The sequence below is a fragment of the Acanthopagrus latus genome, chromosome 8 (genome assembly GCF_904848185.1).
Source record: "Acanthopagrus latus isolate v.2019 chromosome 8, fAcaLat1.1, whole genome shotgun sequence".
NCBI classification, from domain to species: Eukaryota; Metazoa; Chordata; class Actinopteri; order Spariformes; family Sparidae; genus Acanthopagrus; species Acanthopagrus latus.
The window spans coordinates 10,797,125-10,821,340 of NC_051046.1; the positions used below are offsets into that span (position 1 = coordinate 10,797,125).

General features: G+C 43.1%; 3 protein-coding genes across 4 annotated transcripts in view; 2 read left to right on the forward strand and 1 right to left on the reverse strand.

Annotated features, from left to right (window-relative positions):
• The first annotated feature begins 528 nt into the window (after window positions 1-528).
• Window positions 529-5,006, forward strand: islr2 (immunoglobulin superfamily containing leucine-rich repeat 2). Its single transcript, XM_037106195.1, has 2 exons — window positions 529-816; window positions 1,569-5,006. The coding sequence occupies exon 2, from the start codon at window positions 1,579-1,581 to the stop codon at window positions 3,733-3,735; it is 2,157 nt and encodes a 718-aa protein (XP_036962090.1). The 5' UTR covers window positions 529-816; window positions 1,569-1,578; the 3' UTR covers window positions 3,736-5,006.
• A 504-nt stretch (window positions 5,007-5,510) lies between these two features.
• Window positions 5,511-23,739, reverse strand: stra6 (signaling receptor and transporter of retinol STRA6). 2 transcript variants are annotated; one of them, XM_037106196.1, is made up of 19 exons: window positions 23,544-23,739; window positions 23,228-23,274; window positions 19,644-20,041; window positions 18,256-18,322; window positions 16,786-16,868; window positions 15,665-15,798; window positions 15,232-15,398; window positions 14,314-14,439; window positions 13,485-13,552; window positions 12,146-12,225; window positions 11,997-12,058; window positions 11,583-11,745; window positions 11,333-11,408; window positions 10,747-10,880; window positions 10,253-10,370; window positions 9,559-9,660; window positions 9,167-9,330; window positions 8,275-8,412; window positions 5,511-6,609 (listed from the first exon to the last, which is right to left on the reverse strand). In XM_037106196.1, exons 3-19 carry the CDS (start codon window positions 19,712-19,714, stop codon window positions 6,371-6,373), a joined length of 1,992 nt encoding a protein of 663 aa, XP_036962091.1. In that variant the 5' UTR covers window positions 19,715-20,041; window positions 23,228-23,274; window positions 23,544-23,739; the 3' UTR covers window positions 5,511-6,370. The 2 variants fall into 2 exon arrangements, with proteins under 2 accessions (XP_036962091.1, XP_036962092.1); XM_037106197.1 differs by lacking the exon at window positions 23,228-23,274.
• The window catches only part of ccdc33 (coiled-coil domain containing 33), a 53,481-nt gene continuing 50,838 nt past the window's right edge, over window positions 21,574-24,216 (forward strand). Inside the window, exon 1 of the mRNA XM_037106200.1 lies at window positions 21,574-23,035. The gene's annotated coding sequence lies outside the window, so the exon portion shown is untranslated. The remainder of the gene's footprint in view (window positions 23,036-24,216) is intronic.

Here is a 24,216-nt window from a genome sequence, read left to right on the forward strand (position 1 = left end):
GTAACGCTGAGAGGATGCAGGATAAGACATTTATGATTTATTTAAATCGGTTTGTATTGGCTTTATATGCCACTTCCGGTTGTAACACATTCACTGAAGCTTACAAATCAGTTCACACTGTTTCACTGTTTCACTGAGATGCCATCAAATGATCTTTAACGAGGCTCGAGATTTGGGGCTCTGTTCTCTCCTCTGGATTCAGTGTGTTGTCAGTCCTTTTGTTTGTTTCATTTGCGCTGTTTCCTCTTAATTATTAAGTGCCATTTATTTATTCACTTATTTATCTATTTATGCAGCAGTTCAGGAAATGGTGTCTATCTGTCAGTGCGTTTTGGAAACTCGGGGCCTTAAATAAAAGACAATAGGCCGCAGCCAAACCGAATGAGGTCAAAGATTACGCTTGGGGTCGGGCTGATAAATAAAACATCGGTTGTTAAATTATGAATGTTTTGTTTGAGGAGGGTGGAGGGACCCAGAGCTTCTGTATCTTTAATATTGAGGAGAGAGATGGGAGAGGCTGCGCGTTCACGCCTCCTTTTCTCGCTCCGCTGCGGCGGGAACGCGCACAGGCTCCCACACTCGCCGGAGAGGAAAAAAGCGCCGACGGACTGCAACAGCGACTCACCGGGAAAAATGACCCCTCCGCTGCCCTTCATCACCGCCGTCGACGCCCGCAGAAGTCATGTGAAAGGACCCGCAACAAACGAGGACCCGAGTTTGTTCCACCATTAAAACTTGTTTCAGAGGATTATTATTTTAAAAAAACAACAACTCCCAGAGTGATTAACAAGAAGAATTGAAGTTAACACTGGACAGGTAAGAGGATTCAGTGGTGATTGAGGCTGTGAATGAAGGTGAAAGATGAAAAAAGAGGAGTTTGAACGGAATCTAAATAGAAGCTGAGGTGGAAAACATCGCCCCGTGGGTCAGATACAACTGTGATCAATAACAAGGGCATCTGCTCGTGCAAAAAGCTCAATCTCTGTATGCACTGATAATGAAAATGATGCTTCTTCTTGTTCTTCTTGTTCTTTTTTTTTTTCTTTTTTAACTCTTGCTTAAAATAAAATGTGTCTGACTTGACTGCTCAAATTAAAGGTTTCATGTCTATAGGCAGCGCCCGTTTGTCCGCACCGGACTGTGGAGACGCGCACAGAGCAGGAGGCACCGACTGACCCGCACTTTGCTGCAAACATGATGCAGCATGTATGTTTTCATAAAGTGCACGGATGTCCCAGACGCTCTTAAAAAACATTTATATATATGTATACATGCATATTTTCAAAACAAAATGTGCATGCAAAGCCTTCAGATTGTGTGGCAGCAGCAGTTGTTGTCTTCAACCTAATTGTTTCTAATGAGTTTCTGATGTAATTTTGAGTTGTGTTAAAGAGCTTTAATGCCCCTTTAACAAGCACAGCCCTCTCAATGAGAAACATTTCAACTGATATGAGATGTAAAAGCTTCCACTGTACATTTCCGCCTCTGTTACGGGCATAATGGATGCAGTGTGACCATCTGATTGAAATGTTACCTTCGGCTAATGTCTGCTTCTTCTTAACTCGCAGGTGCAGAAAAATGGCGAGGTGCCTGCTGCGGTTCGTGGCCTTGTGGACTACTCTGATGAGCATGGCTCAGTGCTGTCCAGAGCTCTGCAGCTGCCAGGATAGATTTGCCCACCAGTTTGCTGACTGTGCTTACAAAGACCTGCTGGTGGTGCCTGTGGGTCTCCCTTCCAACGTGACCACCGTGAGCCTTTCCGCCAACAAGATCAAGTTGCTGAAAAGCAAAAGCTTCGTCGGCATCACGCAGGTCACCTCTCTCTGGCTGGCCCACAATGAGATTGTTACCATAGAGACGGACACCTTGGCCCCCCTGATCCAGCTCCGCAACCTGGACATCAGCCACAACAAAATAGTGAACTTTCCGTGGGTGGACCTTCACAACCTCACGGCCCTGCAGCTTCTGAAAATGAACAACAACGAGATGATCAACCTTCCAAAGGATGCCTTCTCCACACTCAAAGACCTGAGGTCGCTGCGCATCAACAACAACAAGTTCACCACCATCGTGCAGGGGACCCTCAGCGCTCTCTCCTCCCTGTCACACCTTCAGATTTTCAACAACCCCTTCAGCTGCACCTGCAGCCTCGAGTGGCTCAGGGACTGGATCGCAGTCACCAAGATTTCCATCCCCGAGCCCAATTTGATTCAGTGCGAGACCCCTGAACACCTCAAGGGGACACTGGTTGCAAACGTTCCCAAACTGGAGTGTAGTGCCCCAACTGTCACAATAACATACGAGCCCGACATCGAGAACGCAGAGCTCTTCGAAGGGCTCATGGTTGTCTTAAATTGTGTGACGACTGGGAGCCCCAAACCGCAGGTCAGTTGGGAGGTCATCGCTGGAAATCAAAACTATCTCTTCCCCTTGCCAACTGCTGGAGAGATGAATGACTTGCCAATTAATGATAAAACAACCAACAATCGATTCCTCATCTTTAGGAACGGCTCTCTCATCATCCCCCAGATGAGTAAAAAGGAAAATGGAAACTATAGCTGCTCTGCGGTGAACGACCTAGGTAAAGTGGAGAGTGGTGTTAAAGTGGTTATGGCAGCCACCCAAAAACATGCCAGCGACTCAAAATCTGATTCTATGGTGGACAAGATCCGTCCATCTGTTAAAAAGCCTGCGGAGCCCGACAACTCCAAGAACAATGTGATCAACTGGACTAAGGATGACAAAACCACAAAGAGCAATCATGAAGATGGGACGGACAAAAATGGCGGCACCGGGACGGCTGATGGCCCCAAAGGGGGGGCGAAGGACCCCAGCTTTGCGAGCAAGTGTGGCGTGAGAGACAGCAGTGAATACATCTCCAATCACGCCTTCAACCTGAGCTTGGACGACCTGAAGCAGTACACTTTTGATTTTGGTGTCATCGCTTTGGAGGTGTCTGAGACGGAGGCCAAAGTGCAGCTGAATCCGCTGCAGCTTCCCAGCAGCAAGTCGAACCTTCATCTCAGTCACGCTGAAAACCAGGAAACTGTGAACAAAGAGCCTTTGGGTCTGTTCCAGTCCTCATCCAGTAAAACCACCTTAGACATGCTCTACCTCTGCGTGAATACAGGTAACGGACACTCTATGGTTCAGTGGTCCAACATCGAGGAGGGGGTTAACGCCTACCGCTTCCACGATTTACAGCCCGGCACCAACTACACACTTTGTCTCACCTATGGGGGGCAGGACTGCCAAGTGCAAGTCGTCTTCACAACCAGGAAGAAGATCCCCTCCCTGCTGATCATCGTGGTTGTCAGCATTTTCCTTCTGGGTCTGGCCACTGTGCCCCTATTGGGAGCCACCTGCTGCCATTTGTTATACAAGTACCAAGGGAAGACCTACAAGCTGATCATGAGGGCCCAGAATCCGGATCAGATGGAGAAGCAAATGGCGGAAGAGTTTGATCGCAGGGCGTCTTTCGTGGAGTCCGAGAAAACCTTCAACCCCAGCGAGCTGGGCGAGGGGGAGGGGGAGCCCGAGGGCGAGGAGGGAGACGACGGAGAGGGAGAGGCCGAGGGGAGCGTGGTGACGGAGTCCATCCCCGGGTCGTCGTCCAAAACCAACCCGGAGGAGTTCGAGGTGGGCTCGGAGTACAGTGACAGGTTACCGCTGGGAGCGGAGGCGGTCAACATCTCGGAGGAGATCAACGGCAACTACAAGCAGCCGAGCCGCTGAGCTCCGCCGACGTCCGCGAGTGTAATGTAAAATATTTTACTTTAAGTAGCCTACATGCAAGCAGGAAACTCACCCGCCATTACCACACGTGAAAACTGATGGTCTGTGGATCTTTTAATTCCATTCTTTATTTTTTACCTCAGACAGTACTCCGCCAATCACCTGAGATTGTGACTTGATTCGTGTGACATGTGTAATCTCTACTGTAAGGTTAAAATAAGCAACACCACAGTTTACAGCGCAAGCACAGCTTTCTACAGTTTTGTAAGACCTCAAAAAAATTGAAAAAAAAAAAAAAAAGAACTGACAGGAAAGCAGCAAAAATATTAAATGTTTCCTCACGCAGCGGTGGGCAGGGGCGCAAATTGTGAAAACAAGGGGGAAGTAATTGAAGGATAAACAAAAAAAGGAGAGTAAATCATCGTTTTGGAGCACAACACAACAAAAGTGCCAAATGTTTTAAAGCCATTTTTAAATAAACTAACATCAGGGACCAGTTGTTCCTTTTTTTTTCCCTTTTTTTTTTTTAAAGCTGTCTGCGTCTCGGTGCGTAAATGTGGGTGAGCCTCGACCACTCTCCATCCTCTCAGGTGTCGGCTCACACACGACAGTGGTCGCAGATTTTGAAAAGCTGATATTTCATCAAATCAAACCACACGCACAGATTTGGTGTCGGTGTTAATTGCGCCTGACCTGCCCGCTGCCAGTCCGAAAATAAAAGGGCAAAAAAAAAAAGGACATTTCACTTTTTTTCCCCCTCTTCCTCCAGCTGTGCTGTGCTTGACGGGAAATCTCCAGGTTATTTCCCAACAAACATGTTGGTTGTTCGACGTGATGTTAAGGCTTTAAAAAATAAATAATAACGTGCGACTTTTAACCTCTTGATCAACGGGTGCTTGCTTTAAAAACTCTCGCTTTTTACAATGAACGTGTCCATGGCATGTCACACGTAGTTCCTTGTGTGGTTTTTATTAGTGTAGTCTAGGGGACTTTAGATGTTGCTGTCGACCTGTGATGTAAAGCCATGTGAATTGAAAAATATTCTCTCTCTCTCTCTTTTTTTTTATGAAGGTAAGTTTTCTATGAAGCCTCGACAACAGGACGCATGTGTGTCCGGCGGCTTCACTGTCTTGTAATTTGATGCCTATAGTGAGTTTTTTGTGTACTGTTGTAAAACGAAACGAAAAAAAACCCCAAACATAAACCCTTGATCTTTGAATATTTTTTGATATAATTTTATGTACGTGGAATTAATAAAACATATGAAACTATACGGTCTATTTTTCTTTCATTTGTCAGTGCGGATTCGGATGTTTCGAGAGACAAACATAGAATCAGCTTATTTTCTAGAAAATTATCGAAAATTAAAAAAAAAAAAATTGTAATCAAGCAACATGTTGATTTCATCAGCTTTATGTTTGGTGCTCAGTACAGACAAGAATTAAAAAAAAAAATCAGCGTACTTTAGTTTCTTCGCGTTTTTATTATGGGAGCTTCAAAAAGACGAGACAAATTGAAATGGGCTCTGCGACTTTGGAGATTGCTTCTGCAGAAGGCTCAGAAAAAGAAAAAAAAAAGAAAGGGGTGCGTTTGAACGCGCTGTTCGACACAAAGCTCTTTGTCTTCATTTTTCATTTTGGTCCAGTTCAGCTCGCCCCACACAGACATCAGAGCAGCGTCACACTAAATTATGCATTTATCCCACATTTACATGCTCTAGAAGAAGAGACCATATTTCACAATATTATAAATGATTTAAGAAAAAAAAAAGAGGAAACTTTTGTTTCACTTTTATTTTCACAGTAATCAGAAGGAAAATTCGAGTGTTCATATTTTAACTTAAAAGTCGAAATTTTTTAAATGTAAATTCAGGGACAAACGATGAAATGTTTGTGAATGTTAGAAGCCAACAAAAAACAAACAAAAAGAGTTTCGACGACAATAAGAAAATGCTGGTAGCAGCAAGTGGTTTTGGACTTAAAGATCTACAAATAAAACAGAAAATAAACAGTTTCATTTGCCTTTCCTGTTCCACAGGTTATTGATAATTACACAAAATGTGTACAATTGAAAAAAACAAAACAATTATCATCCAGGCTATGAAAACCCCTCATTCTGTATATTCATAAATAGTGTAATGCTCTATATATTAATAATACTCTCTTTTAAGAGGGTGCTTCAGTGGATTGTACATCCATGTGTTCAGTTTGGGCGACTACCACATCTGCATTATCTGCACTACATGATGAGACTGGAGAGCATGTGATTAACCTACAGGTCGAAACATTAAGCAAACGAGTGCTATCCCAAAATAAGCACGTCAACGTGTTGAAAATGACACATAATGAGTGTGGTTGGATGGGATGTCAGTGCCACACACAAGCTTCTCCACCTGACTGGAGACCGCAGCCCTCACATATAAACAACCAGGGGGACATAAAGAGCATGAAGTGGACGCACCGTCTCCAGACAGGAAAGGTTTGGGGAGTATCTCTACATGTGGCACTGAACCGTAAGTGCACTTATTAGACACATCTACAGCAGGTGTGAGCAAAAATAATATGACTGTAGAATTTTTCCCGAAACCAAAAGGAGCGGCTTTGCAGCCGATCCTCAACCGTGGTCACATTCGCTCTCAGTTGCTGGCAGTGGCCTCCGCCTCCTTGGTCGCCGCCTCCTTCTTGCTCCCCTCCTTGGCGCTGCGGTTGAGGCTTCCATTCAGAAAGCTCTCTGCGGCCTGACGCTGGAAGTGCTTCCTGGTGCCCACCAGGGAGGGGTTGTTGACCAGGGTGTAGAGGAGCTGCCAGTGCCTGCGGGCCCTCTTGGCACTGGATATTTTGTGCTGTTTCTTCTCCTGCTGGACCAGCTGGATCCCTGAGGACATTCAGACATCATGATAGCACCAATGGTATGTCATATACATACATACATGAGAAGAGATAAGCTTTTTTTTTTATAATCTTAACTGGAATGGGAAAACACTCCTTTGAGGGGCCACCTAGGACCAGCTAGACACTACAGAAATAGTAATAATAGAAAGCAATTTTATTCTAATCCCATAAGCATGGTCGGAGCATATTGGGCTTGTCATTAACACACTGAAAGCTTAAGCCCCTTGGGCTACATGAATATGAAACAGGCAATTAGCGTAGCTCATCTGTGTAATCAGCTAGGCTACTAATCTTTGCAATACAATAGATTATTACTGATAATGCATTGTTCTCTAGATGCAAACAAGCAGCATCTCCCCTACATGCTTGTAATTAGACTCAGCTGTGACTAGAAACCAGACAGAGTCGGATTCCACAACAGCAGCTGAAGCCTGATGCATTCTCCTGCTAATTTCTCACTATAATGTATGTCCTCTTGTCACAACATGCGTAGGCGACCGTCACTCAGCTCCTGTTTGAGTCAACACCACCAGCCTACCAACCGGCCTTGAAATAGCTCCTCATCTTTTGGCTTCGTTTGTATCAGCTGAATAATATGCCTAATAACAGTCTATAGGACGGCACCGTGTCCTGGTGACAGAGGCAGCGGGCTGAGGCGAGTGCGGGGCACGCCATACGGACAGCTGACAAGTTTATGACAGATTTGATTGAGACCAGCAGCTGGACTGTAAATTATTCCGACCGCGAGACTCAATTTGCTCCTGACATATTAAATCAGAACTGCGAAGCTTTCATTTCTTCGGCGCGTGCGAGACCGTTACAGTGACCTGCTGCTGGATTCTGAACCTCCCAGGAGAAATTAAAGAAAGTCACACTGGATTTAATGAAGCTATGACGACACTGTTGATCTATAAAGGATGAGGCCGGAGATACTCTACATTTTACTGATTTTCTTGAAAAGACCAAACAAAACCAATAAACAATTGCCTGCACACCCAAAGCCTTACACAGTGTATCTCTCCAGTAGATCTCTATTGTGTCCAGAAACTCTTAAATCGATTTTACGTATTCAAGTGTGTTTACAGGTCACTTGGAGTACTACTATGTATATTAATATTTAAAGCCTTTTGTGGCTCCAGAAGAAGCTGCATGTAATGTGATAAACGGCCTCCAGTGATGTCACTCAGTGGCTAAGTTGCATTGTGGGTAATATAGTCACCAGGTTTTTGAAAAGGTAGATTAATCAATGTATCAGTTTTGATCATTTGTCTTAAAACTGTTCATCAGCTGCCATCTATATTACCCACAATGCAACTTTGTCGCTGATGATCACTGGACATCACAGATTTATTAGATTGCATGCAGCTTCCTCTGGAGCCTCAAAAGGCTTTGTTTTTTTTTCCACATATGTAGTTGTACTCCCAGAGATCTGTGAACACACTTGAATGTGTATCATTGGTGGAATTATGCAATGCGCCTATTGTCTACAGAAACACAAGCCTTATTTTTGTGTATGTATAAATACTTAAATATAATGAACCCACAGTGCATTTATACAAATATATACCAAGTCAGTGTGAACTGAGTCATTAGCACTTGGGAAATGCATAAAGTGTGTAGATGATGATGTGAGTTTTGTGCTACCGACCCTCTTCAGCGTCCCGTGACCTCTGTGCAGTGTTGCTCTCCTGGCCCACTGACTGCAGCAGCAATCCGCAGAAGGCCTTCATCACAGGGTGAGACTGGCTCACCTCAATCTTCAGATAATGAGCATAGCAGCGGTAGGCTGCAGACAGACACAGGGAGGGAAGGGGGGGGTCACTCTGACTGGGCAAAAGCAATAAACACATAGGACAACACCCCATGTTGGCTTTGAGGCAATCACACATAATGGCCGTACAATCACACTTCTTCTTTTTTTTTTTTTTTTTTCATAACCACCTGCTTTTTTTCTGACAACAGATGTCTTAAATCTGCAGCCATTTCAGAGACCAGAGTGCAATTACCGTCCCGTGCACTGAACAGAATACAGATATCATGTGAGCTGCAGTGAGCTGCAGGCAGAGTAAAGTGGAGAGGATACGCCATTTCTGGCCTCTAAGTGGGATCAGTGAAAGTGCATTTGCTCACAGAAAATTGCTTCTCTTTAAGCATTCACAATGAGAGTGGAAAAAAAAAACCACAGTGGCATCTATAAAAGGTAGAAGCCTGATGTTAATACCAATGAGTATGTTAACATTGTGTGTCTGAGACTAAAGAGAGAAAAAAAACACTGTTGGGAAATTTTAAATATAATGAGCATGAAGTCAAGGCATTGAATTCCCTTGCAGTGCCTTGTTTTTTTTTATTTGAACACATTTTTAAAGGACCCGGAACTGATTTTGCAGATGAGACAGCCGAGGCTATCCATCATATGAATATATGTCTTATAAAGCAGATGACTTTGAACTTGACCTTGATGCTTCGGCCTGATCAGAACACCAGACGGTGACGTCGTGGCTGTGTGCATCCGTATGGAAGTGCAGAGTGTTCTGGCTCACCTGGGTCGAATGCCTCCACATTGCGGTTAAGAAGACTGATATCCATCCGCCCCATGTGGACGATGTTGAACAGGGCTGTGATGATCAAGCGCCACACTGCCAGGAGCACCCCGATCAGAACATTGACTGGGAACAGCAGGTAGGTGAGCAGGAACAGATTACCCCTGCGAGAGAGAAGAGACGTAGTTAATCAAATGACAAGGACTACGCTGAAGCTATCTGACAATAAAACAAGAAGAGACATCACGTTAGAGCGCAAACGATTCTGGATTTCTGGAGCCAGTGCTGATACTGATTTCATACCGATGCATATCGCACAACATATACGGCGGCTGATATCAGCTGATAATACTGGTGCTCTACAGTACATAGCAACAAATATAGTGAATCACCTGTTGTCCAGGTCCCGTGTGCCTGCTGTTTTTTTGATGAAGCAAAACCTGCCGGTGATATGTTGGATCAACACAGCCAAGATGATCATCAGCCAGAAGGGCCTAAAGGACAAAAACAACAATCAAGCATCTGTTGTGATACAAGAGAGAAAGAAAGACAGAAATAAAGAAAGAAAGAACAGTAAATTGACAGTAAAATAAATGTATCCATTACTGTAAAACATACACAAAGCACTCTGCTGTAGATTAAAAACTGTTCCAGCTGTCAATTTTTCGGTTATTTAAAGAATACAGGTGATGGAAACAAGACAATTTCCCTGTAAAGTGGTATTATTGTGGGTGTTGCTCTTGCAAAGACAACAGGATTGCTGCCTGTTTACCTCAGGACAGCAACTAACAACCATGCAAGACAAAAATGTGAATTTTGCGACCATAACAGAGACAGAAATGGTGCGAGGCTTCCAGTCTGACCGATCACGAGTCAAGCTTCATTTTTGTGACAGGTTCTGCAACCAGTGGAAGAATAAATAGCACAGTTAAAGTTTATAGGGAAGTGGCCCGAACCCCAGCTGTGTTACTTCATAGCCATTAAATTGTGCAATCCTAACAGCAACATAACAGCTGGGATTCGTGCTTTGGTCATACGGTCTGTGGAAAGAGATCTTCAATGAGTAAGAGCTGTGACGATGCTCACCACATGCTCAAGAGGATCTGAAAGAGGATCAGATTCTGTCCGTGCAGGATGGGCATGATGATGAGGAAGATGGCGACCAGGAGGCAGAGGAAGAACACCATGGTCTGGATGATCATGCCTGCAGGGGAGAGATCATAGCGTCAGGGCCCGTCACAGCCTTAAAACCATCTCCAGCATCCAACAGATCTGCACTGCACAATCACTCCCTCTCATTTCACAGAGGATGGAGGGTAGAGAAGTCATTTTGCTCTTGGAAATCTCAAAACGACAATTTAAATATCTCAATCTTCAGTTGCTAGAAAGATGCATTTAGAACCATAAAGAAGTAGTAGAGAGTACTGTTAATATGGCATGAAATGGTAAATGTAATGGCTAGATGAGGACACTGGAGATCCTTTCTTCCTTTTTTCATACTTGTATAAATCATGGTTCAAAAATGAAACAGTAAGAATAATCAATATTCTTCTTCTTTAGCATTCATTAACTAGACACACCGATGAAGATGTGAGCAGCTGTGAAGCTGGTGTATCCCATCCAGCAGACCAGCGCCGGCCGCGAAGCCCTGATGCTTCTCTGGCAGTTATAAACATTATAGATGTCTCCTCTGTACAGCCCCTTCAGGTTGGATCTACAGAAAACAAAAACACAATCAAGACAGTGCAGCAGCAATACATAAAACCAAATCATCAGCTAATGTACAAATTACATGGCTAATTGACGAGGTAATTTAGCCCTGGGATTCGACCGGCATGCAATTCAATACTCTGCAATGAAAACCTTTTCTTTTAATACGACGCTATTTATAGTAATGACCCAGTATTTCATTTCTTATCTTAATAGCCATTTTCAATTCTAGCAGCAGTTTAGGCCCAGTGAATGCCTTTCCGTCCATCTGGATGATTAGTACTCCATTATGTTATAATAACTCCTCTGTGAACCATCGCATCATAATGAAGGCGCCAGAATTCAAAGCACGCTTGCCATTCTTGGAAACTTTTGTGGAGAGAATAGAAAAATAAGAAAGGGGCTGAAAAAAAGAGAAAAAAAGCTATTAAGCTGTTATTCTTTTCTCGCACCTACCGATGCAGAACCATGGAGCGCATGAGCATAGCCAGGTTGACCAAAGCAGACAAGGTCATTGATGAGATGTAGCACACTGCAGGACGAGGAGCACACGAGATTCAGTCTGCTTACTGAGAGCATTCACCGACAATTAGCATGTTATATTTCTGCAGATTTGAAAACAATTTATTGAAACAATACGCGCAACAAGCATAAGATGAAACTAAATCAAAACATGAATTCTTCTCTGATCTCTGGTTTCACTCACCTTCCACACACCACATGTAATAAACCACGATCCTGACCACCTCGTGTTTGTCCGGAGACAGCATGATCTTGAAACCAGCTAAAACGTTGGCGATGTCTTCATCGACTCCCGAGCGGGCGAGCTGGAGGGGAGGCACCACCGTGGAAATCAGGAGAAGAGCCACCTAACAAAAAAAACCCCAACATTTATAGTTAAAAACGTATTCTGTTTATAAACAGAGTCAGGATTATGATGAGTTAGGATTGGTTGTAGTCAAGACCTGATGATTGATTATCATTACTGAACTATGATTGTTTTTATCTAACAGCAGGATGCTGACATATCACATTAACTTGTACAATTATCCATTTGTCCTTGTGTATTATATTAGGATTTTATTGGATCTTAAAGTCTAACAGTAAATATACCAGTTACCTGATACAGGGTTATAAATGACACTACACCAGATATAGCCAGCTTCAAGGGAAAACGGAAGGCTGTTTGGAGAAAAGGGGAAAGTTTAATACAAATGTAACTGGAGAACCATGACCAGACACAACGCACGACCAAGATGACATATTTACCCTCCTCTGGTGTGTAAATGTACGACTTCACGGCATCGAGGATTCTTTGAGGGAGCTTGGGCGTCTCTGTGTTCGTTGCACTGAGGTTGAGGTTGAACAGAGGGGCAAATTTAAAAACGCTGCATTTTACAGACTTCACACTTACACACTTCAACTAATTCCATGTTTTGGATTAGAGCATTTGTGAATGGATGAGCCATCTACATGAGAGTCAAACATTCTGTACAGATGGGAAAATAAAACATTATCTCCTGGTGCAACCTCTCCATGACATGTTGGCTATTTGCATGGACTGTATGAGGAAACATTTGAATATATAATTGTGGTGATGCACGATTCTTCAACAGGGCAGCAACGTAATGCCTCTAGTTTCTCTTTTCTATCACTGATATTTATTTTATCTTCAATTGGAATGAAAAAATACAGGAGGAACCACATGCTCTCAAATGGAGGATGGGCTGTAAGAGGTGTGAGAAAGTTCATCCATGATGAAACTGAACTATTTTACACACCTCAAACTGTTTCAAATGGGCTTAAACTCAGGGAACAGACTCCCACACACTCCCCACTACACTTGCAATTAAGTTTAATGACAACAGCGTTTCGGCACTAAGACCTTCATCAGGTTATCTGGCACCAAAAAGCAAAAGCTGTATTTAAATGAGCTTAAACCAAAATAATAAAATGCAGGAAATGCAGCAAGGTACATTTAACCCCCTAACCCCCTAACCCTTTTTTTGATTTCTTGGTAATAGGCACTAAACAAACAAAAAAACAAAACAAAACAAAAAAAAATAGAAGAGTAGCTGAAATAAATCTCTCATTCCACCAGGGCTATTGTAGCAGTCAAGCTTATTTCACATCACTGGAAGAGCACACGTGAAGCACAGAGCACAGAGCACAGAGCGGCTTAAGCTAATGGAGACTGCTTTGATTGCCGGGGTAAATAATGGCCAAAGCAAAACTCCTACACTCACTGATCTGATTTTACAAAGTGAGAGAGAGAGTTCACAGTTAAAAGAGTGAAACAGGGGAGGCCTTTGTTGCTAAAGGAGCTGAGATGCTGACCGTGAACCACAGCGTTGTTGTATCCCTCTCTGCCTTGTTTCCCCGTTGTCTCTCTAATATTTATGATCAAGGACTTAAAAATCCCCCAAAGTCCTTGAAAATAGTAAAACATCCATCAAAATATGTGAGGTGAAAGTCTAAGTCTCTTATTTTGGAAGCTTCCCCTTTCAGCTGTGTTTAAACTCAGAGTTGCGCAGAAAATGAGACAAGCTGTTCGTCATTTGTAACAATCAAAAGAAAAACACAACATGGCATAAATCATGATCGTTACCTGAGTTTGCTCGGCTTGTTCTTGAGCATTTTCTTCACGTAATCTTTGTAGTAGCTGCTGCCGAGGTCCTAATGAGAATATGGACAGTGTTAATGTAAAACAACAATACTAGCACATTAAACAGGCTGGGGTGGTGTGGCAGTGCTTGATGAAATCATTAGTGTTTCGGGGTTATAAATGGTTCAGCTGGGTCTTCGTATTCCTTAACTCCTCTGTAAGTATGTGGTATTAGGCGCTGTTTAAATTAGGAAATTATTTTGTAATTATTAAAAGGATTGCTCACAAACTAAGCCTCTTTATGAAAACCTTCTGCATCTGTGCGGGTTTATGGTGTCGTGTATACGTTCCTGTGGGGTGCGGCAGAGAGAAGGAAGGGGTGGGAGGCGAGTCAAACCCGGGGCAATCGCCTCACCCCAGATTTGTCACACCCACGTTGAGATTAGCATCAAATAAACACGGCATTGTGTCTCCTCGGTGAAAAAAACAAGGCAACCTTTTCATAATCTGATCAAGAACATAACGTAAACCAATTACGTCAAATCTACTTAAAATGATTAGGCAACTGGCACGCTGTGTTGGACCCCACATTTTCCCCTCGGCCTAGACTGTATGAGCCCGATAAGCTCCTTGATTTAGCAGGCGGCTTATACGGGTTCCTCACATGCACAGATTCAGAAGAAATGTGCGTCTTAGTGAGACTTTTCTTTTTTTTTTTTTAAGAGTTCAGACTTACGTGAGTGCAGGCGACTAATCAACGCAGACACTCGTATCTAGTTTGTTATGTAACAGTTGGTGCTATGAGGGGCTGAAGCAGACATGCTAAACTTACCTCTGTGGCATTGTTCTTCTCAGTGCCCTTCAAGCCCTTGAACAGAAGAAGCGGGTACTGGAAACTAAGGAATGCCAAGCAAGCTATCTGGGGCAGGCTGGAGAAAAGGGAGTAGTGTTTGTGTATCTGCAAAGAGATATAAAAAGTAGACTTTAAATCACACGGCAACTTGTGCGGAGAGTTTTGAAGACAGAGGAGAAATACATGACAAATCGGACACACATGGATTTGTGAGTGATAACGGGTGTCTGCTATTGCTATTTCAGTCTTTCTGCAAGTTATACACCAAATGCTGGTATATAATAGTGTGATTTATCCTTATTCACATGAAAAAAGACATATAAAACTCAATATAACACTTATCAAAATGCATTCTTTATGTGATTAAGCTCAGTCTTGCAGGTCAGCCCCCCCCCCCAAAAAAATGCTCCATGCAGCATTGGGTGCGTGCCAACTCACAGTGGGATAAAAAGACAGGCATCACCGCTATTAAAAAGAAAAAGTCTGGATGTCTCTCTCACACACTAAACTGATTAAGTGTGACAAAGCCTCTTGATTAAGACCAACAGACAGTGGAACCAATTGTCTTGAGTTGTGGCTATTCATGGCGCAGAAAAAGCTCACACAACGTGGATGTGGCACAAAAGTTTGGAAAGCTCCGGCCGTGTGTCCGCAAATTAAGATCTTCCTCTTTTCAAATCACACCTCTTATACTGACACGCTGCAGACTTTGTTTGGTAATCAATGGGACCAGAACGAATCTGCCTTGTTTTTATAATCCTTAAAACTCAGACAGATGACACACTGTAAGTGACAGTTAATCCAGTGACAATGCAGACACTCTATTCCTCTGAGTTCTAGTGCTGTCTCATAGATGCACTAGAACTCACGGTGGTACTGGATGTCATCTTTGCTTACCAGAGGTGATTTGGGACAGTCGATTTTCTGCCAGACCAAAACACCAAAGTGCGTCCACGACAAGAGGCTACCGAGGACATAGCCGACTTTATTATGTAAAGTGCCGCATGCCAGGAGAGGATAGTACAGCGCTGGGTAGTAGAAGACTCCCAGAATAACCCAGTTCTCTGTAAATACAGCAAAAGAGTGTGAAGACCAAAGAAAATACACTGATTTGTCCTTTACTGAACCATGCTATACAAGATTGACAACTACTTCTGCTTCAGTTCTGCACATAATGCACCTTTTCCCAAAACAGTGCTTACTTACCTGTTCGAAAGAGGAGCATTTTAACAACTCATATAAACATTAAAAACAGTTTTTGAAGGTTTACGATCTGTGTTAAAAGTGAGTGCTAATGCCAGTCCAGGAGCAGCTAGGATAATATGCTCACGTTTATTCTCCGTGTCTGTCGTGAAGGGGAGGGGGTTTGGCGATACGATCAGGCCCCACAGTTTGCACAGGAGAACTCCAAACACAGCCACTGCCAGGCCCTTGTGCTGCGTATGGTCCAGGAAGTTGACCGGACTGTGAAATCAAGCAGCAGGTATTTAGAGCCCACATGTTACCAGCCTCACATCTGGACGAAACAGTTTTTGGGTGGGAATGATGCACTTCAAATCCGCCTTTTTTTTTAATGTGGTTTACAACCTTTTAGGCTGCCCTTGGCTTCCAGTCTCGTCAGTATAGCATGAAAATCAACTATGAGCATTGAAACTTGCTTGGAATAGGAAAATCCATCCGTTTCCAAACCCTATTAATTGAGGGACGGTTCATCGGGCATGAAAGCTCTAATCAGTGCCGACCGCCAATCACACACCCTCTCAGACCTAGTGGTGATCCACAGTTGGCCACTGACCAGCTCCACTGGAGCAGATTTGGGAGTTGATTACTCAAGGGCACATCAGCAAGTCAAAGGATTAAATTAATGCCCTTGACATTTGTGTTTCATAGAGTTAAAAAATACTTTATCATCTATGTTCTGAGTACGAAAACGTAGTCGTAATTAAGTCACAAGTAGGAACTGCTCTGTTCCAGTGCTCTTCGGAAACATTCCTGACATTAGAAATAGTTCAAAAAAATATTTTCTTAAAATGAGAATTTGCTATATTTCAATACAAAATTGCATTTAAGATAGTTTTCTCTTGGCACAAGCTCCTTACCCACTACGCCACTAGATATAAATCCAGTTGCGTTATTTAAAATATGTCCCTCATGGAAGAGCCACTCAAAGTTATTTTTCCAATCAGCAGTCATCTAGTTGATGACTTGATTGGCTTATTCATGGATAAGCCAATCAATGAGGTTCTGTGAAGTTTGGAAACAGAAGCTAAGTGGACATTGACTATGTGAATAGTCAGTCGTGATATTAAATATATGCAGTTCACTTGACTTCACATGCAAAACTACTAGAATGGTCGTATCAAAGCAAGCAGCAGTTTTATTTCACATTTAACTGGTGTTGATATCATTTATGAAACAAGAAGATAAAAGATGCATGAAATGCAGCCTCACCTGAGTAAACCTGGAAGTCCTTTCTGTCTGTCGCCCACCTTCGTACGCCGGGCTAAGATCGCTAGGATCAGCATGACAACGAGCTAGGAGGAGAAGAAACGTCAGTCAGCCTTATCTGCAGCTGTGGATCCCCCCAGACTAAAAAATGAGTTGATGCCACCAAAGGCCAAGCCCTGGTGTCTCATTAGTGCTCCCCATGGATGTGATCTGAATGAATTGTCATCAGTCAAGATCACTGACCAGTGAGCGTTCAGTGACCTGTCATGACCTGTGACACCTATAGGAAAGACACAGCTTGGAAGAATTGGAAGAGATCGGACCAACTGCCAAGATCATCAAAAGAAGAGAAAGTAACTTCATTTTGTATACATGGCAGGAGACCATACAAATAATATGTGCAATAATTGGTGAAATGTTAAGGCTAGTCAACTGCATCTTGTACTGGAAGTTACACCGATACTGAATACAACAGTATGCACTCAATCATTATATTTGTATTGTAACATTTTGTTTGTGACTGGAAATCACTTGGATTGGGAATAACTCTAATACCATTTTTCACCTAAAACAAGATTATGATAACATGGGCTCCATGTGCAGTATTCAAATGTGCATCATGTACACATTTTAGTTTAAAACAACAATAATGAACAAATTGTGAAGAATTAGCAGTTTGGATGTTATGTCAAAGACTTTCATGATACTGTGTTGCAGAGATATCTAACTTTTCGCAGGTTGCATGTTAGCCAGCTAGCCCTGTAATACCACTTTGTGCCTTGAGGAGGCGATAACCCAATAGTATAGCTCAGGCCTCTGAAGGGGGCACTGAATGATGCCTGACCTTCCTCTAGCTTCTACCCACTTCCAACATCCCTGTCTCACATCTTTTTCATCCTTCAGGCCAGTCAGAGTCCTGGTCGGAGCTGCTGTAAATCACCTCTGTATTTCTTGCCATAGCCTGCTACTCTGGCTCAGTTCTGGTACCCATCATGCATCACTCCCTGCCAGCATTCCCCACTGGGTCCCGCTCATCTTGCAGCTGAAAACAACCTTCTTTTAGAGGTCCAGCTGCCCCAGTGCTTTCCCAGTCCAAGCAGAGTCAGCTAATAAAGTTTTCTAGTTGCACAGATAACTGAGCTAACCAGCTAACAGCAGTCACAGTAATTAGCAGTTAGTGGTTACTCTGGCCATGTGTCGCCCCCATATTTGTTGAAGTATGAATTTGACAAATGGTTCATTCTTACATATTGCACCTTGAATGAGAAGAAAAAACATTAAAAAAATGAATGGTCAAAACAAACAGTGAGGAGTGAAAACTTTTGACTGACTCTGACAGCTAAACCTTGCATAAGGCACATCATAAAACATTCTATATACCTGACAACAAGGCGTGATATCAAACACCCATCCTGTGAATGACGGGACAGTGCAATGCTGTGTTACATTAATCCAACGGAAAAGTGAGCTTACAGATATTGCAGTGATGCATATATGGTAGAGCCTGTCGTCAGCAGTGGGGTCACATGGAGGGATTATTCTAAAAAAAGGAACAACACATTCACACATGAGCAAAACAATCAAGGATTTGAGTCACTTAACAGATTGAACCCCCCCCCCAAACTTCTCACACGTCACTGTCAGGGCCATTTGTGGCTGGAAACTTTGCAGCTGAAATCCTGCAGCAGAGATTTGCATGTAAACGGATTGGTATCAGCGTGACACAGGAACAACAACAAATGCCTATGTTCACACTCATGTACGCTGGGAGAACAGGAATGCCTGGTCATGGGGTAGTCATTACAACTATACATACTTTAAGAGACTTATTTTCGGAAAATACACTATTTCATGGTCTGTGAGCATGGAGATGTCAGCTTCCAGAAAGGATTTTCAGACATGTTTCACAAAAGCCTCTTACCTGTCCAAACAACGTGTGAATTTGTAACTTGGCAGTCAGAGAGCAGACTGTTTGTAAATTTAAGGTATTATCAAAATGTCTTACAATTTCATAGTCAGAGCTATGGGAGGAGGAGTTGTAGCAGGACATTTAAGTGTTCACAAAGCTAAAACAGATAGGGAGCTAAGACTGTGGCCACAAAAATGCCTTACAGACCACAACTCGACACTCTCCATTAATTTACACGACAGCCTGGCAGTTCATTAAAGAGAAAATGGCGTTTGGTGAAAAATGACACTTGTTCCATCGTAATTCTGTCATATTGTTACTCTGAAGCCATTGTTAAATACCATTATTTCTCTATCAACCTGTGCCAACACATCCACCCGGGGTGGGGGTGGGGGGTTACATAGAAAAGTAATGTACAGGCAAGAAACAGAAAATGGTTATTCTGCCCTGTTGCATTGTGGGAGGGCCAGGAGCGAAGATTGATGCTACCAGGCAAGTCAGTAAAACTTCAGATCTTGAATCTGACATAAAGCACAATGAAACATTAAACTCTGAGTTGTTTTGGGTTGAGCACATTTACATTTTGTTCAAACTTTCTTACTTTTTCTTAAAGGTTCTATGGCAAGATGTGCTAGTTTTCCACACAAACTGCATCCTCGAGGCATGAAAATGAGACGGCTTCAACTGTAATGTGACAAATGAAACTGAATCGAAAAGACTACAGACTGACACTGACGCTATAGGATTGTGCCAAGTGTCACCTAATATCTCACCGAGAGCTGGATCTCATGGCAAAAGTATTCAGACTTAAAAAGAACCACAAAATCACAGTAAACAATGGACAGATTGATTTAAAGACAATGCATTAAAGCATACAAAACTGAACTAGGTGGATGACATTTAAGCTTTAAAGAACTTCCTCAGAAGTCCTCAGAAAGATGAGTGTACTTACTCTGCTTCCCTTTTTGTTGGCAAGGGATCCAGGTCCGGGTACTCATAGTCATACAGAGCATCCTTATCCATTCTGCCTCTTTTTCAAACGGATCCAAAGTCTTACAGCTGGAACGCCTTAAACTACAATCTCTAGAGACACACAGCTGTGATCCTCTTGAAGTGTCTCCCAGAAAGTCCCAACTTGGACTCTGTTGCTGCTGCCGAGGCTTCTCCTTCTCTCCCTGTGTTTGGTTTAGTCTCACTCACACTCTCTTACCCTCCCTCACAGCCTGTATTCAGGTGCCCTCGTCCCACTGTGGAGCTGAGAGTAATGTGACAGGTCCTGGCTGCAGCGTGCTGCCTCCACCCAGCAAAGGCCCTGTTTCAGCTGAGGGTAACCACCACTGCACTGGGAGCCTGGGGAGAGAGCGAGAAGGGGGCAGTGTGTGAAAGGAGGGAAAAATGTGGCGATCTGGGCAGCCAATCTGGGAGGCCACCTGCAGCTTACTGGGATTACATCTACTTTTGGGGTTGTGTTATTGGACCTGTTGCTGGTGGCTGAAGTGGTCAGGTGTGCAGAGTTATAAAACTCCAGCTGGAACTGTGTGGGTAGCTGGGAGCGACGACACTCTCCTATCAGAGCGGAGTGTCACGTAGATTACAGGGAAACTCTCAGGTTGTTCCCTTTAGTCATCGCTCGGTTACGTTCAGGAGGGGTTACCATAACTGAATCCACGGGGAATCACCAATATGACAACATGGAACCAGACAGAGCAGGATGGAAGAAACAGCATGTTTACGGGACAATCCGATTACATTACACACCTCTCTACATAACTGCACCATCAGCTTGATAAGCATCAAGGAAAAGGTTCATTCAACCCGGTGCTTTATCTTTAGCACATAAATTAAGATAAAGATGTTAAAGGGCATGTTTTCTAGATACCTGCATCTCCAGTTTGCCACACTGGTGTCAAGTTATTTGAATATGTTTGTTAAAAGAAAAACCTCATTTATCTGAAGTGTAGCAACAGGTAATTTCCAAATAGTAAAAAAAAGTCATCCAGAAACCAACTGATAAAGATCATACAAATATAATGAGGTGAGGATAAATCTTGGTTTCCAAAATGATACGAGTACATGATATGTGAATGAACTAGATGTAACAATAGGTACAGTCATACAGCCCCAAGGAAAGGAAATTTCTTTTGTCTAGTGTTATCTACTGCCAGCTCATGAATAACACCCAACAATTGTGGACAACTCTCCATTGTCTGGACTTAGAAAGGAGAGTAGACCTCAGAGAATAAATTCACCTTGACTTTGATCCAGCTTCATCTCAATCTGTCTCTAGCAGCACCAAAGCAGAATATTTTTGTATTGTAATAGATTGATGCCATATGATGTTGAAAAATGGCGGGTAAAGTAAACATTGAGAAACCCTTATCAGAGTATTGGAAAGTAATTGTTTTGCTCACTTTGCTCTCTCTAGTTGCTAAAGTACTTGAAACAGCTGTCGATGTGTTGTTTAAGTGCTCTAGGTGAGAAAATGCAAAACAACTTATTTATGGCATCCGTGTTGCTCCCACACTCCAACATAATACACATGAACACACTGAAGTCGGAAGACCGACATCTCAATTCAGAAAATGGGACCATCTGAAGAGCACCTGAAGGCAGCGTTACAGCCAAAATGGTTACTCAAGCAACAATAACATGTGATCATGGTCAATTTTGATGATTCGTTATAATTAAGCATTTTAATGTTCAGCAACAACTGCAAATAGAATATATTTTTATGAGACATCTTTCATTCTAAGATGTCACATTGCCACAATTAATCAAAACTAACCTACAGATTGATTGATAACCAATGTAGCTGTTGATTGCAAAACTAAATAACATTTATATGAGTTCCGTCTTAGACCTCACAAACAGCGTGGCTCATCACATCACACCAGGCTGGATCTTGACTCCTGAGTCATGACAAATCTCTGTTACATATTAAATCCTATCAGCAGCACAGGTGGTTCACAAACACAGTTTTCACACCAGATTTTTGGGTTCATTCCCCTCAAAATCACAGGTTTGACTATGATGTGTTTTTCTCCATTTTGTATCTTCCCTCTTCTCAGTAATCTCTCTCTCTTATGTTTCCTGAACAGATTCAGGAATCTTACTTACTTCTAAGAAGAGGGCAAAAGCTGAAGGTTTCTTATTCTTTCTTTCTTATCAAATTCAAGACAGCAACAACAGTATAAAGAGTGGGAAATGCTCACAAAAGGCCTCCGATGTTGGAAAAGCACAAGCATGTGAATGCTACACAGACAGGCTAAGGTCAAGGGTCATGCAACACCCTGGCTGCGATTATTTCCCATCTGCAACTGTTTTAACAATGCAACAGCAAATGTGCTCATGTGCACCAGTATGACTATAACGTTGGACACATCTTGTGCAACACGTCTGCTCTCGTTCATTCATTCATTCAGCTGCAGCTGGTTGAGACTAAGTCAGTTTTGCAACACTGCCTCCATGTCAGCATACACTCATTATGCCGGGATTACAGTCACAGCGCTTTAAAAAGCAACACAATTTCCCCCCTAACACTCCTGAGAAAACACAGTCTCCACCAAATCCACCAAATCAAATGTGCTCCCCAAGAAAACGGCAGCCCAGCAAATAAAAGGAGAATAAAGGGGTCACTGAACAAAGAATGCTTTGAACGGTCATAATTACATCACAGAGAGGTGGTTTGATTGGGCCGGACACTTTCAGGTTTAGGAAGCCGGCTCAGGAGCCTCTTTGGTAGGAAACATATTAAGCATGAGCCTTGTGAAAACAAACATGACTGAGTTGCTGATTTGCTAATCCTTTTTTAACCATCACAATCGCTAAAATCAGGGGTGACTAGTGGAGCATTCACAAGCTGATGACTGAGACCTGAAAGAGTTAACAACCAATCACCAGACACAAAAACAAGGCGTGGACACACACACACAAAATGCTTTAAAGGTTCTACTGTCCATTAAGGGAAAGATGCTGCTCATTACATGTCACATCTATAATATGTGTGAGGGGCCCTGAGGGACCCAAATGTCCCCAAGCCGCAACCATCACACTGACTCAACAGCTCAAGAGGATTTAATTTCGTGTGGTGCATATGACATGACGTCATCGAATAAACAGTCACTATATCTTTAATTTTGTTTAAAAAAAAAATGTTTTGCGCCACCACACTGACGATCACCGCCGCCCTGTTTCCCACAGCTGTCTTGATTTGTGCGGAGCGGCAGCTGCAGGCCCGCTCCTGGGTTTGGTTTCACACGGACATCATGGGCAGAACTTAAGGCTTTGAAGCTGAGCTTGATGTGCCGACAACAAAGAGACTTTCAGCCTGAGCGCCTGCGACAGGTAACAGAGTCACCTGTGTGCTCGCGTACTGGACTGCCTGCTGCTTCCATGAGGAAACAATGAGCTGTGTGCGTCCTTGTGCGCTCGTCGAGGCAAAACTTTAATCGCTGACCTGCTAATTTCGCGACATGTTTAATATCAGCCACATCAGCCAATCAGTTTTTATTAGTTTGGAGGTGCGAGGCTACTCACCGGCCGCCCGCAGGTGTGCTGCAGCTCCAGGTAGGCGTGGGAGGTCGCTGAAAGTCAGAAGCAGGACTGCTGACACCGACAGCTCGTTTTCATAAAGCACCATAAATCCATACATTTCAAACAGGCTCTCAAGGTCTGTGCGTTACCTGATCACCTAAATGTCCCCAGACACACACGCGCGCGCACACACACACACACACACACACACACACACACACACACACACACACACACACACACACACACACACACACACACACACACACTGCAGCCTAGCCTACAAAGTGCACCATAGTTCAAGAAGTTGGAATCTTACCTTGTGTTGAACCTCTTCTCGCTGATCAGGTTGTCTTTTGGTTTGGAGAGCCTCTAGTGACTCGTTTTCATCCCCCCTTCCACAGCACACCCACCTCCCAGAGAGCTCAATAATTAAACAAACACAAAACAACAATCTCAAGAGCAACTTTTCATTTTTCCCCTGGACACCTCACATGCAGCGTGTGGGACTTTGACCTTGTCTCTATCTTGTTGTGGTGAGAACATCATAAAAGTGCTGCTGCATGCAGACTGTTGTTGTGAAACCTATAGAGGTGACTAACGTGGTCAAGTTCACGTTGAGACAGAGGAACGCTTATATTTTGTAATATATTGATTCAATTATAAGCTGTCAATGGAGAGGCCTGTTGGATTTCAGGGGGCGCCCTTTAGGACAAAAATCCACAATTTAGGCTTTTGACTCCAGGTGTTTGTGTTTTATCTGTCTTTATGTTATGCATACAAGTTCAGTGACCTCTGTGACATTATGCTGGGTATTTTTGCTCTTTTGACACTTCAGGGGATTGTTCCTGACCGTTGCGTCAATGTAACAAGTACTGCATTTTCTGATACATATTTCCAGTTTTACAGTGGTCTTGTCACAATTCAGTGAAATCCCATGAAAGTGGAAGTGAAGAAGTTTGAGTGCTGAAATTCAACTAAATAACACAGAC

Excerpts from the sequence above, each read along its gene's own strand:
- stra6 (XM_037106197.1), bottom strand. The coding sequence starts at position 19,714 with ATGGATAAGGATGCTCTGTATGACTATGAGTACCCGGACCTGGATCCC. Across the intron at positions 15,799-16,785 it reads GGACTTCCAGGTTTACTCAG|TCCGGTCAACTTCCTGGACC; the intron begins GTGAGGCTGCAT and ends TTGATTTCACAG. Across the intron at positions 11,746-11,996 it reads CATTTATAACCCTGTATCAG|GTGGCTCTTCTCCTGATTTC; the intron begins GTAACTGGTATA and ends TTTTTTTGTTAG.
- islr2 (XM_037106195.1), top strand. The coding sequence starts at position 1,579 with ATGGCGAGGTGCCTGCTGCGGTTCGTGGCCTTGTGGACTACTCTGATG.